Source organism: Siniperca chuatsi, linkage group LG5 (genome assembly GCF_020085105.1).
Source record: "Siniperca chuatsi isolate FFG_IHB_CAS linkage group LG5, ASM2008510v1, whole genome shotgun sequence".
Lineage (NCBI taxonomy): Eukaryota > Metazoa > Chordata > Actinopteri > Centrarchiformes > Sinipercidae > Siniperca > Siniperca chuatsi.
The window spans coordinates 23567369-23586377 of record NC_058046.1 but is presented as its reverse complement, the minus strand read 5'-3'; the positions used below and the strand labels follow the sequence as shown (position 1 = coordinate 23586377).

At 40.3% G+C, this 19009-nt stretch overlaps 2 protein-coding genes across 2 annotated transcripts in view; one reads left to right on the top strand and one right to left on the bottom strand.

Moving 5' to 3' along the window:
- Positions 1–184: 184 nt before the first annotated feature.
- prxl2c (peroxiredoxin like 2C) lies at positions 185–2950 on the bottom strand. The gene is made up of 6 exons (XM_044197352.1): positions 2709–2950; positions 2294–2362; positions 1497–1550; positions 1304–1409; positions 1087–1221; positions 185–995 (listed from the first exon to the last, which is right to left on the bottom strand). The coding sequence occupies exons 1-6, from the start codon at positions 2889–2891 to the stop codon at positions 865–867; spliced, it is 678 nt and encodes a 225-aa protein (XP_044053287.1). The 5' UTR covers positions 2892–2950; the 3' UTR covers positions 185–864.
- Positions 2951–3939: 989 nt separating this feature from the next.
- fbxl17 (F-box and leucine-rich repeat protein 17) overlaps positions 3940–19009 on the top strand; it is a 214710-nt gene continuing 199640 nt past the window's right edge. The window contains exons 1-6 of the mRNA XM_044195885.1: positions 3940–4206; positions 5529–6031; positions 6895–7275; positions 7535–7657; positions 7959–8216; positions 9259–9390. Of these exons, the coding sequence (XP_044051820.1) occupies positions 5549–6031; positions 6895–7275; positions 7535–7657; positions 7959–8216; positions 9259–9390 (1377 nt within the window). The 5' untranslated portion in view covers positions 3940–4206; positions 5529–5548. The remainder of the gene's footprint in view (positions 4207–5528; positions 6032–6894; positions 7276–7534; positions 7658–7958; positions 8217–9258; positions 9391–19009) is intronic.

Sequence of the window (19009 nt, the reverse complement as noted above, 5' to 3'; positions counted from 1 at the left end):
CTGCTGTCTGAATCCCCTGCATGTGACGTATCAGGATTAGATGTCCATTGCCCACCCTTCACTGTTCAATTGCACGCAGATATCGTGTTGGGCATGTAGTCCTAGGTGCTGAATAGATTCCATTTGGATATGACCATGCATTACAGTGTATGTGGGTAGCATGATACAAGACAAATGCAGCAAAGACATAGCAATTAAACTTTATTTACAGTGTAATAAACACTGGATATGAGGAAAGTGACTATAAAAAAGAAGACTCTGTGATAAGAACAATTACTAACATCAATGCACCAGTTGTTATTAAGTGTTCATAAATATTAACCACACAACCATCTTACTACAAGTAAGCCTATGGGAACAGAAATACACAACATAAGACATAGTCATAGGATGACTGACAGAAAACGTAGAAAATTTAACTTGTCAATAAACAGTAATGCATTCATACCCCTCTTACACACTTGACCAGACAGCACTCACGCTTTCAGACCGCAGACTGTATTTTTATGAAATAAATCTTACCTCAAGATACACTTACAAGCTTTTTCCAGAGCTTTTTTTAAAAAAAAACCACACATTTCATGGTCTTCATTAGCAGAAAGAGTTTGCTCAGTTTACATACTAGCTTTTTCCAGAGCTTTCAACTTCATCAGCCCATGAGATGTGATTGGAAGCTCTGGAAAAAAGCTAGTAAGGAGACACTGAGTTAAGATTTGTTTTGTGTTTCCAGGGTTAAGAATAAACTTTCACACTCAACACACACTGTATTTGTCAGTGCACAATGGTGATGTAACTAAACAAGCAAAATGTGTACATCCCTGCTTATGTGATAATAACAGTGATTTCAGACAGGCAACCAGCTGGCTACACATGGATGATCTTTGGCTTATTGCTGAAGTCCAGAGTCTGTTGAGCTCCGGCGAGCTGCAGGAGCCAGTTAATGGGCATGTGGTCCAGGTGGTTCATGTCAAAATGGGAAAAATGAACTTGAGAGCCTGTGGAGAGAAGAAAGAGTGAGGGAGAAAGAGAGCAATATATAACACAATGGAGGCAGTGAGAGAAATTAAGATTGAGTATGTAGTTTACCTGGTCCTGCAATGATGGCTCCACCTTGCTGATGTAGGTCACCCTGGAAGTCAAATGCAGGGCTAGTCATGGCTCTCCATATACTCTTCATTTGTCCCATAAAGATACCAGACTTCACATGGGGACTAGGGAGGGCTAAGCACACATACACAGATGCAATTCTTCATTACCATCTCAGAATATGCTAGTTTATGCCCTCATACTGTTATTGCATTACCTGAGTCTGTAAATTTCTCCTCTCTCTTCATCCCAAGCTTTTGATAAATGCACCTCTCCGGGTCCACATATATTTCATGAGGAAACCCCGTCAGTGAGCAGAATGGCTGGACAAGATTGAAAACTAAATCAGCAAAATAGGAACGACTGTGGCAGAGTGAAATTATATGCATAAGAAGCACAAAATGAATTACCTCTATATGATGATGAGCAGACTGACCAATCACAACCAGTCTAATGTCAGCATCCTGCAACATTTTGGATTTTTCAGCACCAATAATTTAGATTCACACTTCACTCCAAGCTATCACTAGAGTATTATCTCTGATTTGTATGTCAAATTGGCAGTGGTGGAGGAAGTATTCAGATAATTTACTTAAGTAAAAGTAGCAATACGACAGTGTGAAAATACTCCTCCACAAGTAAAAGTCCTGCATTCAAAACCTTATCTAAGTAAAAGTATGTAAGTATTATCAGCAAAATTTACTTAAAGTATCAAAAGTAAAAGTACTCATGCAGTAAAATGGTCCCTGTCAGTGTTTTACTATTATATATGACTACTACTACACCTTTATATATTGTTGGGTAGTTTAATCTACAGCAATGCATCATATTCTATAAGATCATCATATGTTTGTAGCTTGTCATGAGCTCAGAAAAACAGCCCTGTTTTCAGCTTTGTGATGATGCATTTTCCAGCTAATCCCCCCCAAAAAAAAAAATTAAATAGGTTATTTATCTTAAGAAGTAGGAAACTTTTCTCAACTCATAAAGGAAAACCAATCCAAAAAGTAACTAGCAAATAAAGCTGTAAAAAGTATAAACTTGCATAAAACTAAAATACTCAAGTAAAGTAAAAGTACCTCACATTTGTAGTACAGTGCAGTACTCGAGTAAATGTACTTAGTTACATTCCACTACCGCAAATTTGCAGCTATGCTGGTTGTTGTGCCGGCCTACAGTGCATTCATGGTCGTGGATCAGGACTTACCTGCAGTGCTTCTCTAGGTATTTTGCTCAAATCATCCACGTATTCTTTACAGCTGTAGCACAAGAAATTCTGCGGGGACACACAGTATATAATACGTTAATAGGCTATATTAATATGAGATGTTACGTTACTTTCTAAAACTCTCATCTTGCACATACATAATGTTTAGCCCTCTGTCTTCACCTATGGACATGATCTCTCCATTTTTCCATTTCCATCATAGCATGGGAAGTTGTTGGGGCATCTGTCCAGCAAGGCTGAAGCTCACCTGTTGCCTACTTTGATGCCTTCAAAAGAATCCTCTTTAGAGGCTCAATCTACTTAAGTTGAGCCTTTCATGATTTTACGAATGCAACTTCAGGCAGGATAGCCTATGACTCAGCAAGGTTAAGCCAAACAAAGTTTTTTCCCCTACCCGCACGAAAATTATGACCGATTTCCTGTCTTGATATAATTTCTTGAACGGAATAGAGACTCCATGCCGGTCGTAAATTAAACAATCTTCGACGTCTTCAAGACGAATATCGACAGAAGCGGTCCCATTGTCGCGATTTTCTCTCGTTACTTGTCGAGTTATTGGTGAAACTACTTCAGCCATTTTTTTCTGAGGCTTCCCGAAGTCGCACTGCTATTTTGGGAGTTTGTGTTCAGGGTGGAGGAGCTGGTGGCTGGAAATTCACGCCCATGTGCTCTGTGTGTGTGTGTGTGTGTGAGAGAGAGAGAGAGAGAGAGAGAATGTCACTTTTATTTTAATAAATACTGCTGCTATTTATTATTTAATTTAATGCAGAACAGAAATTGACATCAGTGGACATAAAATAAATAATTAGCAGTTTCTGTTCTTAAATGTGTGCTTGGCATGGTCACTGAATTGCGCATGGGTTTGAGTTTTGAAGCATTAAAGGGATACTGTTATAGATACTGATACAGTTTTGGTAATTCTTCATACAAAATAAGCATGTAACTCCTCTCATTTTTGTTTGGCTGAACTAAGGAAATTCAGGTCAGGAAAATAAAATCTTTAGCCTTATTGTGCTGCAGATTTACAAATTTTACATCCCAGCAGGACAGAGCACTAAGGTGTATTGGTCAACAGGGTTTAGCCACGAGGGGGCCTCATGGCAATTTTGAGCTGTTGGTCCCCACTGAACCCCCAGTTTCCTCCACTGTCTGTGCATTGTGTATATATCCTGTAGCCTTTAAGCACACATCAGGTACAAAGCACGTGGTAGACTACACATGGCAGCTTTACAAGCAGGGAACCTGGGGGCCTTTGGGGTCTGGGGCCCTGGGGTAATCCAACCTAGGTTGTGTTTCAATTTTGGCTTGTATTTATCCATCCATCCATCCATTTTCTACCGCTTGGTCCCCGTTAGGGGGTCGCGGGTGACTGGAGCCTATCCCAGTGACTTCGGGCCTTAGGCAGGGCACACCCTGGACAGTGGCCAACTCGTCGCAGGGCGAACACAGACGGCTTGTATTTATCTTTGAACCAAATAGATGCTTAGATCTGGGACTGGAATGTAATCATCAGTGCAAAAGTCTCAGATGTAAAAATTATGATCATCATCACAAACTGGGGCTAGGGACACTTGAGCCAAAGTAACTTTAGGCTTCAATTCACCCTCAAGGCCTCACAGCAGGCAGGTTCACCCAGCCCCCATGACGAATTACGAATCGCCCTCGTCGGCTTCCTTCCCGCTGCCCTCTCGGTGCGGAAGTGCTGTACTCAAGAGCAGCAGCAGAACCAGAGCTGCCACTGTTTGGATAAACATCAACGTTACGCTAGTTCAGTAGCACGTTTTCTTGCATCCGCGTCTCTCCTTTCGGGACTTGTCAGCGCTCATCTTGACCGAGCACCATAGCAGTATTATGCGAGCACCATCCGGAGTGTGGGAGCACCGTGCGAAGTGGTGAGAGATGTTTCATGTTGGGTCTACAGCTAACTTAGCATCTAGTGATAGAGCAAGCTAGCTTGTCAGAAAGCTGAACTGGGTTAGCAATGGAACCGTGTCTTTTTCTCTAAATGAGGGTGTAAATATGTTGTTAAGTTGGACCAGATATTATAAATAAACCTGTCACGACTTCAGGCAAAACACAACCGTCACGTTAAGACTGCTTTGTGTGTGTGTGCGCTAAACAAATGACCACCTGTTCACTGTTTACATCTTTTCATTCGGCAGCAACCAGACGATACATCGTTGCTAGACTGCAGTATGACGATAACATATCTGTTATTTTGTAGTCCAACGTCGGCAACGAAATTAGGGTTTAAACATTTGACAAGTAATGTATTCACAACACATAATACAAGTCAAATGGTTTCGAAAGAGGGATATGCACGGCTGTAAAACTTGCTGCTACTTTGGTGTGAGCTATATTGCACGTTTAGGCTTTACACTCAAAATATAATTGCCTTCTTACAAACAAGATACGCATTTCATTGTGATACCAAGCTAGGATGTCGTTGTGCACACTATTAATGCGTACTACATGGGGAGAAGAGAGTAATGACAGTGTTGGCTACCATCGGTCTATTTTCAGCAACATATGTTCCCAACTGTTTCAGTATATATAGATCTATCCTGATTGTCCTTGACACTTTAAGGGCAGGCTCACATTTTTGTCAGGTCCATTAATACTATACTCGCATGTCATTATGTACATTAAGAGTTACTGGTTGCTGTAATTGTTCTTTCTGTCCATACTGGTTGTGAAAGGATCTCTTTCTAACTTGATTTCAGTGTAAGTCTTTGTCTTTGTTCTGTGTTTAGCTGAAGATAATATGAGGCTTCAGCAGTCTGAGTCAGGCAAATAAAGTGGGTACCCTCTGAACTTAGTGGGTTTTTTTTGTATGAAATTCCCTCTTTGTGTTACTGTCCCTCCAGCTCAGCAAAATTACTCTGTACAGGGAAAACACAAAGAGAGAATATGCTTTGTTTCAAGAATAGCAAGGGGATGTGTTACTTGTTGATGCAGGACTCTACTTATAAAGTGATATTAACTTAAAAATATTAGCTTTTGCCATAATGAAAAAATAGTTGGTGTAAAAAATAATTGTGATAATTTTTACTATATGTGAGGTTACTCCCCCCACTACACTACTCAGGGGTTGGGTATTGAACCTCAGTGCTTTTTGTGTGCTGACCTAAAACCAATGATACCCAGTCCTGCAAGGTCCTTAGAATATTGCTGAATAATATATTTACTAATAAATGGACTTCTGTTGTTCTAGAGTTTTCTTGAATCATCTATATGGGCCATCTTCTCTCGAAAAATGGTTACCGCCTAAAGAAGAAGACACGCAAGTTGCATCACAGGAAGAAGAAGAAGAGGAACTGTTTCTTGCAGCTGCCTTGCATGCTGTGCTTCATTGTCCACAGCAACAGCAGCGGTCTTGACGACGACAGCGACCATTTGGAGGCCGGCGTCAACGGCAGCGGGTGCCGTCACAACAGCATCACCGGGATCAGTGTCCCTGGTGTGGGTGGAGTAGGCATTGGAGCAGCAGCTGCCTCGAAGCTCGCTGAGCGATACGCAACACTCGCATCTCCCGAGGACTGCTCCAAGTTCCTGTTGTCATCACGGGAGTTGGCTATCTGGGAGGGCCAAGGGAGGAGCCTTTTATCAGCTGTTCCTGCCAAACTGATTCCACCACCGGCGCTGTTCCGAAGTGCTGGGGTGTCTGTGACCGTACCCATACCTGTGCCTGGCTGCACCAGCGAATACACTGAGATGGTAGGGAGCTCGGGAGGTGCTGCACCAACAGCACCAAATATTGTTAAGTTTACTAAGTAGCTATGATTTAGTAGCTAAAACTGATTTTTTTTTTAACAGTAAAATCTATCCCTCCCCAGATGAATGCTGAGGGATCTCATCAAATCTTATTAAAGACCAAAGAATATTTGTGAAAAATAATCACCCTTGACACCACTGACAACCATTTCCGGCAGTGACTAATGTCCAATAGTTCATTACCCCTAAAAGACATTGAAAACTATCAATCGACTAAAATGTATTTGTTGACCAAGACCTTAACTGAATGAGGGCAGCCCAGTTATTTTTTTAAATTTGTTTTGACAATTTTGAATCAACAACTTGAAATTAACATGAAATTATTTAAGGAAAACATGAATCTTCAAGGAATAGCTAATTCCCAAGTGCAAATACAGACATAATAACCATATAATGTTAACTAGTACCACAGAATGTACTAATGAATGTGTCTACAGGTGCCATAAAATAAGGAAAAACATGTAGTGTCCATAAAAGATGCCTGAAAGCTGCATGCAACAAAGTCCAAGTGTTTTAAAGATTAAACATTACACAGTGGGTTTTCTGTGTTTTGAAGATGAAATAACAGAATTGCAGGAGTCACAAGTCAGACTTCACATTCAAGGCAGCAGCTATTTTCACTCCTTGTTTTATTTTGTTCTCGCTGAGGATCCAAGGTCGGGGGTGCTGTTTCGATTTGATGTTTCATGATGTGGCGGAGTAATGTACTTCCACACTGCAGTTGTAATTAAAGGCTTTACAGTCAAATAAATCTGCTTTGAAAATTTGGTTCCATCTAGCTGATCTGTGTGTGTCTCTGGATGCAGGTGTGTAAGAGGAAGTGCTCAGAGGTGCAGAGGTGCACTCCCTGCAAGCAGCCGCGCTGCGCCTTCGCTGCCCCTGACGGAGGGCTGGAGAACGGAGGAGTGGGAGGAGGTGGGGGAGAGGCCGCCTCGAACTCTGAAACTGGCCACTGCCACCTTCCCCTCTGTCCACTTCCCTCCTCCTCCGCTTCTTCTTCCTCTGCCTCCTCCTCTTCCTCCTCACCTGCTGATGGCTGCTGCGGGCTGGGCCTTCATGCTGATTTGCCCCACAGTTCAGACTCGTCCCCCTGCTGCCTGCATCATTATGACGACTGCCAGGCGAGAAGTTCTGACGCTGCTGATCACTTAAGTATCAACCACCTGCCTTCCTCCATCCTTCTTAAGGTCAGAGTTCATCAAAGAGTTAAACTGGCTTTTTGTTTCTATTAACTGATGATTTTCTGTTGGTTTGGTACAATGAAAGATACTAAGCCAGAGCTTGCCATTGATAGGAAACATGCCGTGTACTCAGTTTGTTCTTATTTTGTTTTCACAAATGAGCCACACCATCTGAATTCTTGCTGAACGGCTTTTACTAGACTGGAAACGTGCATGCTCAATGAATTTGTCTTTGTGAATTATATCTTCTTTTCCGTCTTTTCAGGTACTCTCCCACTTGACCGTGAAGGAGCGCTGTCTGTGTGCCTCTCTGGTTTGTAAGTACTGGAGGGACCTCTGCTTGGACTTTCAGTTCTGGAAGCAAATCGACCTCAGTGGCCTACAACAAGTAAGCACATAGGGTTGTGCATTTTTTGTCGCATGTTCTCTTGTGTTCAGGAATTATTCTTTAGTTTCACTAGAGTTGGACACTTCTTGTCTTTTCATTTTTTCCCATTTTACATTTTAGACATTTAGTTAATACTCTGGCTTGGATTGAGTGAGCAGGAGAGGCCTTAGTGTGTTGCCAACAGGATAAACATCTGCTTCTGAGATCAAATCTGATCTTCTGATCTCAACCTTTATAATTAACAAAAAGTTTTGCTGTTTCTACTCACTTTCATCTCTCCTTGTGTTACCCTGTCCCCCAGGTAAATGATGATCTCCTGGTGAAAATAGCCTCTCGGAGGCAGAATGTGACAGAGATTAATATCTCGGATTGCAGAGGGGTCTATGACCATGGTGTGTCCTCCCTGGCCTCACACTGTCCAGGCCTGCAGAAGTATACAGCTTACCGCTGCAAACAGCTTGGTGACATGTCCCTGTCAGCTTTGGCCACACACTGCCCTCTGCTGGTGAAGGTGCATGTGGGCAACCAGGACAAACTAACAGATGAAGCACTAAAAAAGGTATGCATTTAGAGCCAGAATGGAGACACAAGAGATCCAAACCTCTTTTATTTCAATGTCTAGATCTTTGCTTGTCTGTGATACACCTGTCCCCCTCAAAAAAAATGATTCAGGTGAAGATTTCAAGTATTAATTCTTAATAAGTAAGTAAGTAAACTTAATTTGTATAGCACTTTTCACAGACATAGGTCACAAAGTGCTTTACAAAAACATTAGCATACAAGAAAAAAATAGATAAGATGACCACCCGAGCCACATGAAGAAAAGTGCAACTAAAAACAGTACATAAAAAAGTAATAAAGTACATAATAAAAATACACAATAAATACATAGTATGTAATAAAATACACAATAGATATACAGTACATAGTAAAATACACAATAAATACATGATGCAGACCTGGTGCATACAGGTTACCCAAACACCTGTCTAAAAAGGTACGTCTTTAGCTGCCTTTTAAAAGAGTCCACAGAATCAGCACACCGTAAGGGCGCAGGCAGAGCCTTCCATAGTTTAGGTGCTATGATCACCACAGGTCTTAAGGCGAGTGCGCGGGACAGACAGCAAATTTCGCTTATTTGACCTAAGAGAGCGAGCTGATGAGTAAGGGCGTAGTAGTTCAGCCACATATGTAGGAGCGTGACTGTGCAATGCTCTGTAAGTAATAGTGAGAATTTTAAACTGGATCCTATTTGCAACAGGGGGCCAGTGAAGAGATCTTTGTATAGGGGTAATGTGAGACCGTCTATTTGGCCCAGTGAGTAATCTTGTGGCAGCGTTCTGTATTGCCTGCAGGCGATCAAGTGCAGACATGCTAATGAGGAAAAAAGTGCGTTACAATAGTTGATGTGAGATGAGATAAAGGCTTGTACAAGCATCTCTAATTCAGCAGTTGAAACTACTGGTCTCAGTTTACTAATATTTCTTAAGTGGAAAAAACAAGATCTGGTCAGCTGTTTAACATGGGTGTCGAACTATGAGGATTGATCAAATATTACCCCTAATCTTACATACACCATAATTTCTGCTTTTTGCCTTTAGCTGGGAGAGCACTGCAATGAGCTGAAGGACATCCACTTGGGTCAGTGCTACAGCATCACAGATGAAGGCATGGTGGCGTTGGCTAAAGGATGCCGTAAACTGCAGAGACTCTACTTGCAAGAGAACAAACTGGTCAGTCCCACACTTCTGGTCTCATCTCCGTGCTTGCATTGGGGTTTCTGCTCGTACGGGAGCCCAAGTGTCTGTGTGTCTCTGTTTGGCAATGTGAAAATCTTCAAGTGTGCATTCATCTCATTTAGGCTCTCTATAGGTACTCCTCTCAGCTATGGAGCTACTACTAATATTCTGGGGTTATAAGAATATTGTCAGAGCACTGTAGCCCTGTCTCTTGCATTTCTTACTGTTGGTTACTGTGATGTTGGAGTCTAAGAATTTATGCACAAGCACAGCCCAAAACTGTACCTGATGCACCTTCTTCCAATAAGTGCATCACCAGCTTGAAGGTTTGCCAGGCAACATCTACATAATACAGATTAATTAATTTCTCTCTGAATCAGCTGTCTTAGAGAACTGGTCAGTCTGTTCTTCTGTTCTCTTCTTCTTCTTTTTACTCACTCTTGCTTTGGCAGCCAGATGTGTGCAACTGCCATAAGAAACCCCTCATCATAGTTTGTTTTTTGGTGGACACGCTGTCTTGTAAACACAAAAACTCAAGAAAAGTGCATGATGCTTATTACTTAAAGATACAATCCTTGATCCCAATGAAAAAGAAAGGCTGCCCCACCACTAAATTCAAAACTCAGCATTAGAACCTGCTATCAGGCAAAAATGGATTCACTTTAATATTTTCAAATATGATCAGTGGACAAAAACAGCTGATTTTCATAATTATTACAAATTTGTCACAATTATGTGAATTTAGCTCAAATTTCTGATCAGATCTTGGAGGTCAGGTAAATGAGGGGAAAATGTTTTCTTGAATCTTCTGTAGCTCATTAATGCTTGATGATATGTGGTTCATATTGACACCACCCACATGTTTACGTGAATGCAAAAATGTGGACGCATACATGGTTTTGTTTTATACATAATGAACAGGGCATGACCTTAGACAGCTGAACTGCCCTTTTCACCCCCCTCCCATCATATTTCTTTTAATAAAAAGAGCAGGTACAGAAGAAGTGACAGACTACTTTAAACCATCACTAGATGTCACTCTTTTCCAATTTCTGAAAACCGCCTGCCAGCTGCTTTCTTTTTGTAGGCCACAGCTTGTTGATACTAATGCTCCTCTTTTACTGTGTTTGTCATTTAGTAATGGATTCCGATAGAGAAAGAGAACATAAATATAATTTGGCATGTCTGTTTCTCACCCCTTTATTAACATCTTCCTTTTCTCACTAATGCTCTTTCCACTTTTTCCTGCTAATATTTCTTTGCAGTCCATGAGTAATCATGACCTTGATGAATTAGTCCGCTTTAAGTTGTTAACAATAGCTCAGTTTGTTAAAACCCTATTCATCAACTTAATAGTATCTGAAATTAGCGATTACCACTAGGTGAGAGATTAATATTTCTGCTGATAACATTTCAGCGCAGCAGTATCAATTTCAGATGGTAATTTTTCAGACGTGAGATCGTTGCAGTTATTTTAGCTTCCTGTCAGTAGGGTGGAGAGAAATGGGTTGAGCTTATATGGGAATTGTTATGTCTAGGCGCTCTGATTGCTTGGCCTAAAATTGTCATTAAGTTTGCCAGGAATTAAGACGACCCAGAAACACTTACATTTTTCCACAGAGGCCATTTATTCTCTCTGACAGCTTGAAACACTACCTAAGGTTCTCTCCTCCAACTTTTCAGGAAAAAGAAACTGATTTTGTAGCTTTGTGGGAAAATGGTTGTAATTACAGAATGTAATTCAGAATGAGTTTGGCTGAATATTTTGTATGCATGAATACTTATAGATGTTTTTTTTTGAGGTATTGCTTTTGTACTCATTTAGACTTGGATGTTAAATTATACAGGCGGTTGGCTTTAATGTAATAATTATAAATATTGTATCACATATGAAGAATTTAAAAGGTAACTTAAACATTTGTACTTTGCAGATCTTATTTCAGCCTGTGTCAGCTGTTTATAGACCAACTAAAAGGGTTTGAAACAGTCTGGAAAAAGGCTTTTATGAAAGGTTTATGCAAAAACAAAGGATAGTTGAACACTTCTGGGACCATCGTGTGGGCTGAACCTTTGTTCCTTACATGAATTGATCCAGGAAACAGCATTGAGATGGGCTCTTCGGTTTTTAGTGCGCTATAAATCTCAGTCAAGGGACACTATAGTGAAAGCCTCTCCTCTCGTTTTCTCTCCTCTCTGCTGGCTTTTGTGGTACAAAGATCCTGTCTCTGTCTCTCCTAATCAATCACAGATGAGGATGAGCCGTTTACTCACTCTGATCTGCCCTCTCTTTCTCCTCCTCCAAAATTGAATAATTGAATTGCTACAGGATGTTTCTGTGTGGTCTTTCACTTGCTCTCTGCTTTCTTCTTTGTCATGTGTACACCCACATACTGTACATTTTTTCTTTCTTTCCTTCCCTCCTTCTTGTCGTGGTTGTGGTTTCAGTTCCGTACTGGAGGGTCTTTTCTCTGTGTTAAGACTATATCCAGCTCCGTAGATGGTTAAATAGGATTAGGGAAAGCTTGCGTAGCCTTAAGGACTTATTTAATCAGTACTAGCACTAACAATATTAGTAGTAATTCTGCTAATGTTGCTCTGTTTTTGTTTGTTTCTCTTGTCAGTGTCCTATAAATTTAAACCACAAAATTATAAATCTTGGTTGTTAGTGAACTGAGGCAATGTTTAGGAAGGTTTTGTGGAGACTTTGGATATATGTTTGGTGTTCTGCTATAATGCAAGATGTGCAATTGTGAAATTTCTCACTGTTCCTTTAATTGCAAAAGACAGAGTTAAAGGATGACATACATTCTTGCCATGAGTATCATACTGAAGGGCACACCAGTTATTCTTTTAAAAACAGTTGACAGTAGAAAGTTGCTAATGAAAGTTGCTAATGCAATGCTGAGGATCTCCAGCAGTGACTAGTGTCTCCAAATTTTGTTTACAGTTGACAAATTGACGCTTGCTCTTTCACTGCTTGTTAGCCTACGGCCAAATCAGCCCAGGGCTACAGATAACCCTGGGCTAAGAGTGTGTTTTGTGAAAAGCAGGTGACTCTGGTGTCTCTGTGTCCCACTCCTTTTGACATCTACCCTGCATTCTTTATTGGCGTTCATCCAGTATTTATGCCAGAGTTGGTTATATTGCACCAGTTGCCTTTCAAGGCTTGTTTTCATCTTCTGAAGTGTTTTCTTCTCTTCCCCCCATTCATATTCTGTTCTCTTCCACCACCTCGAAGGGCAAAGGCTCTGAGAATAGCAAATTCCCCTTTTCCTCATCTCACTTCAATTTGCCGTAGGGGGGAGAGGCAGCCCTGAAACTTTAACTCTGAGTTCTGTCAGTTTCATAGACCCAACTGGTGGACGAATAAGCTGCAAAAATCATCTTTCCATGTCGGTAACTTTGCTCCAGTGCTCCTTTCAATTAAACGCACATCGCGATCTGCAAACATTTTTGCTGGGAAAGCACTTTTCTACTCTCTTTTCCACTTGCTTAAAAAAAAAAAAAAAAACTTTATCTGCTCTCCTGTTGTGTTAAAAGAGTGTGCACTTAATTTTCCTGCAATGTGATGGGAAGATTCTTCCACTTGCTCATCTCAAAGACATTGTATCTGCCTACACACACTCTCTCTCTCTCTCTCTCTCTCTCTCTCTCTCTCTCTCTCTCTCTCTCTCTCTCTCTCTCTCTCTCTCTCTCACCTCACACACACACACAGGCTCTGATTATTTACAGTTTTAATTAGTGCAAAATGTGGATATGTAAGTGGAATTGGAGATGACCTAACATAGATTACCACGTGCCCTCAATTTAGGGGTAATTACCACTCTGCATGTACAATCAGAGCTTTCCTCTTGTGCTTTCCAGCTCTCTCACTTTGGGATGGACGGGATGTTTGTCTGTGGAACAACATGAAACAGTGGAAAAGACGAACTGTCAGAGTGAATGGTGTTTCTTGGCCATCGGTCAGTGAAGGAGGCCTCATCTCCCGCTCTGATTGGCTGTCTGTCTAGCTTGTCAGTAGTCGGGTTTTTGCTGGCAGGGGGAATGACAGCTAGGCTCCACTGGTCCAATCAAACATAATCGCAGATTAAATTGTATATTGACATTAGCAGATTTAATTAGCCAGATTAGAGGGAGAGCAAAGACAAAGGAAGTGATAATGATAGCTCTAAGTTGTTATGGGAAAGACCTTTTGACATAAACCAACAATCAACAAACTAAAATCAACAAACTAAAATACACAGGCCTAGCTGAAACACTGGAAGTGACACACACATGGGAGCGGATGAATTGAATAGCTGCCAGCTGCACTGGAATCTCCTCTGGAAACTTTGTTCATGTATTTGACTGTAATTAGAGATAAATAGAACCACTCTGACCAGCCACACACACACACACACACACACAATGCACTGTCCATCTCCTCTTCAAGATCTCCCCAATCCCCTCCAGTCTTCATAGACAGGAGGAGTTTAGACTTCTCAGGATGTTGAATGTCAGATGTTGTATGATGTATTTAGTCAGGTTAACTGCTAATGGCACTGGATTATGTCTGTCAGAGTGAGGAAAAGCTCTGCTCCCATCCAGAATTTCCATGCTTTCATGTCATCAAGAAGTCTCTTTACTTTTCTCTCTTTGTCTGTCTTTGTCTCTGTGGATTTGGGAGGTAGCCATAAATAGGTACTAGGGCTGCACAATTAATTGCAAGATTATCAAAATCACAATATGGCTAAGTGCAATATCCAAATTGCAGAAGCTGCAATTTTTTGAAAAAGGTAAAATGTGTGACAAAACAGCATTATAATGAAGTACTGTAGTGCTGCAGAGATGCCCTGGGCTACAAATCTCTCCTGATGTAAGAAAACATGTTTGTTCAGTACAGACCCCAACAAATGTCACATCATCATGATTTTAATAGTTCTTTCAGTGAAAATATAAATTGTGATGCAAAAATGGTCATTCCGACTAATCGTGAATCATATCGCATTCGTTATCTGTCAAAATAATCTCAATAATTTTTTTTACTATATCGTGCAGCCCTAATAGGTACTGTAAAGATAGAATTTACTGTGGAGAGATGGGGATGTCTGTTGTCCATCTACATTGTGTCATGCCAAGGGGAATACCTAATAAATAGTCTTAAATCCTCTTTCCTCTCTTTGCTTCCCCTGCCTTTTCTATTTTTTATTTAAAACACAATCTCTTTCTTCATTTCCAATTTTTCATCCCTTCCTTTCCTTCTTTTGACTGTTGGCCAGACAAAAGAAGCTATTGGGTTCATTAACTAATAATGAAAATAATTGTTAGTTGCAGCCCTAACTTTGCCTGACTTGTTAGGATAAGGACATGAGGTTAGTTTAAGTAATAAAGAGTATAATTCACTAGTTTAAAACTTTTACTTTCACCATTACCACTGCTTACATTCTCAGTATGTAGTCTAAGCTAACAGCACATTCCTCTCTCCGATATCCGCCTCTTCATTGCTCTTTTGAAGTGCCTCCGTATCGATCTGTGTCCCCAAAAAGCTGCTGTGTGTGTGTGTGTGTGGTTGCTGATCGGCCTTTGCCTGAAGAGTAATCAGATGCATTAATGAGCACTGACTTTAACTTGGACAGCCGGCTGCACTCAGACACAGACATCGTCGATATGTTCCCTCCGCCTGCCCAAGAACAAAACAAGTTTTAAAGGGGAGAGAAAGAAAGGGAAGAAAGTGAAAGCACTTTTGGAAATGTGAGTCTGTGAAGTGTGCCTCCAAAGCAATATTTCACCTTGCTATAATGTTTTCTTTTTAACATTAGTTACCCCGGGAAAAGATTCAGCATCAACATTAGGCATCTTTGTCCTGACTATTGACTGTGTCAATAACACATGTGAAATTACTTTTTGAAAAAGACCCTGTTGTGGCAGGATGCTCTCTTGGATTCCCTAAGTGGCTCATAGAAATGTTAAAAGTATTACATTTGTGGAAAGAAAACAAAGTCAAGTGAATGACAGACTTTATAACTGAGAAGTGGGACAGCCAATATAGCTGTATTGTTGAACAGTGACAGAATGCCAAAAACAAATCCACACGGTTATGCCGGAGTCAAATATCTTTGTTTGGCAGGGCTGAAATGGAGAGCAGCTGAAGTAGTGAGGGAGATTCTGCTGGTAATGCCTCCATTTCTCTTTGCTGCCTTGAAGGTAATAGTAGTAGTTTTTACCAGCAGAAGTTAGATTCAAAACGTTATTTTCCTATGCACAGAGAATGAGTTGCACTGCACAATAATATTTTTAGTTTGCTGTCCTTCTAGATTGACATCCATAGGAAAAAAAATAAATAAAGCAAAAGAAAAAGTTAAAGGATCAGGGAAATTAATGGCTTTGGAGTGGAGCTGTTCAACCACTCTATAGTCTGGGGTAAAAAGTTAGTAGTGAGAATACTAAGCAGGAATAGTAACAGCTGTAGTAACAGTAGTATATTATGGTATATTTACAGTAGGGCCCGATGTGACGCTGTTTCAATGGCAATTTGACATCCTTCTGTGCATTGTCTCTAAGTCAAATGTAAACTCTTCAGAGTGGATTAGAAAACATTAACAAAGTTTTATGCCTCTTTTATTGAAAATATTTTAACTTTTTTTTTTTTTGCTGGTTTATGTTTCGAATGACAAGAACCAAATTCAATGTGTCGTTAACTTCAGCTCTAAAATTACTGACAAAACATGGAGATGTCTTGCATCGCTCATTCATTTAAAGAGTTTCCCCACGGGGATCAATAAAGTATTTCTGATTCTGATTTCTGATCGCTTCATACTGAACAATTCCTCAAAAAGCCACATCCCCAAACATATCCTTTACGACTACTGTAAGCAAATGCCATTAGGAATGTGTTTTAGATTTCTTGTATGTAAAACAAACAGAAGGGATTTTGTTTTTTTTTACAGAAGCCATAAGACAGTATGAGAGATGGTCTGTTTACTTTGTGTATACGTTGATAAATGCACTGGCACCTTTAGCATTTTTTTGACATAATGTTCCTTTGTCGTGTTGGACCTGTTGTCGGATTGGCCACTTAACCCTTAAGTCTTTCAGCCTTTTTTTTCTTCTTGTCTTTTCTTTTAATCTTAACACTTTCATATTTTGTATTTTAGATTGTGTGAATGAATTGGTTTGGGTGTTTTCGTGTTTGTAAACCCGCTTGCCTCAAATTGCCCCTTGAGGGACAAATAATGTATATTGTATTGAATTGAAATCAAGTGTAAAGGACAGATCAAGTGAAATCACTATTATGACCTTAACAATGAATTAGGTTGCACCCAGGCCTCGTATCAGCACTCTTTCTAAGTGTCAAATGTATACAGCACCTGAAACGTGTACTGGGTAGACATACCAGTTCAGGTGCTCTTGGGTGATGTGCTTGGTTTTCACCTGCAGAGGGTGTAGTAGGACTGGATAAGAGCAGTAATACAAAGTGGGCGAGCAGTGAGCGAACAGGCAGCTGAATGCAGCAGAGTGTTCATCTTATACTTCGACTGCACATAAAAGATCCCGTATTGTTTTTAAAAACTTGAGGATATTAATAAATATTTGAGTAACACAAATTTTCCTTAACTGTATGTTGTTTTTTTTTTCTTTGTGGTTTATGTGTCTGCGACAGGTTGTAGAAAGGTCCCTTTTAAGTCAGTTTGATTTGGACAAAAATGATGCTTTATAACCTGTTGATACCGAGGCTCTAACTTCCTGCACAAATGTAGTGTGTAAAGTGGGTGGTTGCTGTTTGCACCTGGCATGTCCTTTGAATGGCATGCAGTTTATGTAAGAATTTGAATACTATTGAAATGAAAATAAGCATTTTCTGACCTGTAGCCAGAAACTCTGAATGGCCTTTGCAGTGGTAATACACAATCTCTTAGCACTGTAGATGTTGTAGCAGCACTCATCTCCATGACGTACGTTATCAAGCATTCGCCCGCAGCTACCAGAGTACCAGGAAAAGCACTGAAGAATGTTAATGTGAATGTGACTTCCATTTCCATTCCTTTTCTGTTCATTGCTTACTCTGGCTGAGCACACGGTCCCTCCATTTCATTTCCCCCCCACGCTTGAAACATGTTTTACCGGGTGGCTGGTGTGCAGGCTGTGCAAAATGTATCCTGCCTTCCAGCTAATAACTCACTGTTGTTAGATTTTATAAGCTGACACTTTGTTGTAAATATGAAAAAGGAATACTTATGTTGGGTGAAGTTAAATAGGGTAATATGAGGGAGCTAAGTAGAGCTCAAACGATTAATCCATTAGTTGATCGACAAAAGTTAATTGGTAACTATTTTTGTAATTAATTTATTGTTTCAGTCATTTTTTGTATTAATTTTTTGGTTCCAGCTTCTCAAATATGATGATTTAATGCCTTTCTTTGACATATGTGATAGTAAATTGAATATCTTTGGGTTTTGGACTGTTTATCCTATCCTCACAATTTTCAGATATAGTTTACAGATTGAACTTTTCATAGCCTAATTGATTAATTGTTTAAGTATTTTTTATCAAGCAAAAATGCCAAACAATGGATGGTCCTAAATTCTCAGATGTGAGGATTTGCTGCTTGTCTTGGTTTTTTATAGTAAATTGATTTTTTTTTTTTTTTTTTTAGTTTTGGACTGTTGGTTGGACAAAGCAATACATTTAATGACACCACCTTGTGCTCTAGGATATTGTGATGGGCATTTTTCACAGTTTAAAAAAAAAATGTTTTATAGACCAATCGATTAAATGAGAAAATAATCAGTAAGTTAACAAATAATGAAAATAATCATTATTTGCAGTCTTATAGCTTAGTGTGTTAGTCCTTCTTTTTTCTTTTAAGTCCAGCTTTTTGCAACCTTGTATTTTGAACCAGTGATTCTACTTTCACTTAAACCACCCTTGCTAGCCAGCAGCAAGTTGGAAAGGTTTTGGCAACACCACAGCCAGTAACTTTTCAACAATCAATTTAGGTGAAAAGAATTTGGCACCCATTTCAATTCACCTGAGGGCCAGTGGCGGGCTCTGACCTGGCCAGTGTTAGATAGTATGCACTGCTTTAGAGACCCTCTGTTTATCCAGCTCCAGACAGCAGTAGCTTCTGACACCCAGCCAGGGATGTCACTATGATTCATGGCCCTTTCCGACACCTCGCTCACGCCTTTACTCTTCTTAATCTCTTTGCGCTCTTTCCCTTCCTCTCCCTCTCCCTCTCTCTGATGATGAGTTTTCCTTTTGTTTGAGAAGGGCAGAAATGATGTCATCATTTAAAGCAGAAGCCCGAAGCCAGGATGGAGGCCTCGCCTTTAGCTCAGTGGACTAGTTTGTATGTATCATGATGAATAGCCCTCCTTGGGGTTTCACCTCTGCCCTGTGCTATGGAGAAAAGACAGAAGTGTAAAACAGAAGAGAAGACTGAGAGAGAAAGTCTACCAGCCCTTTTCAGCTTATTTTAAACTCTTTTTTTAATCTTCTTGTCACGCTCATGGTCCCGCTACTCATCCCATCACTTTCCTCTTCTCTCAAACAAGCCATATCCTCCCTCTCGATTTCTTTCTCTCCCTCTGTCGCCCTCTTCTCCCATTGTCTCTGTCTCAGGCCAAAGCAGCTC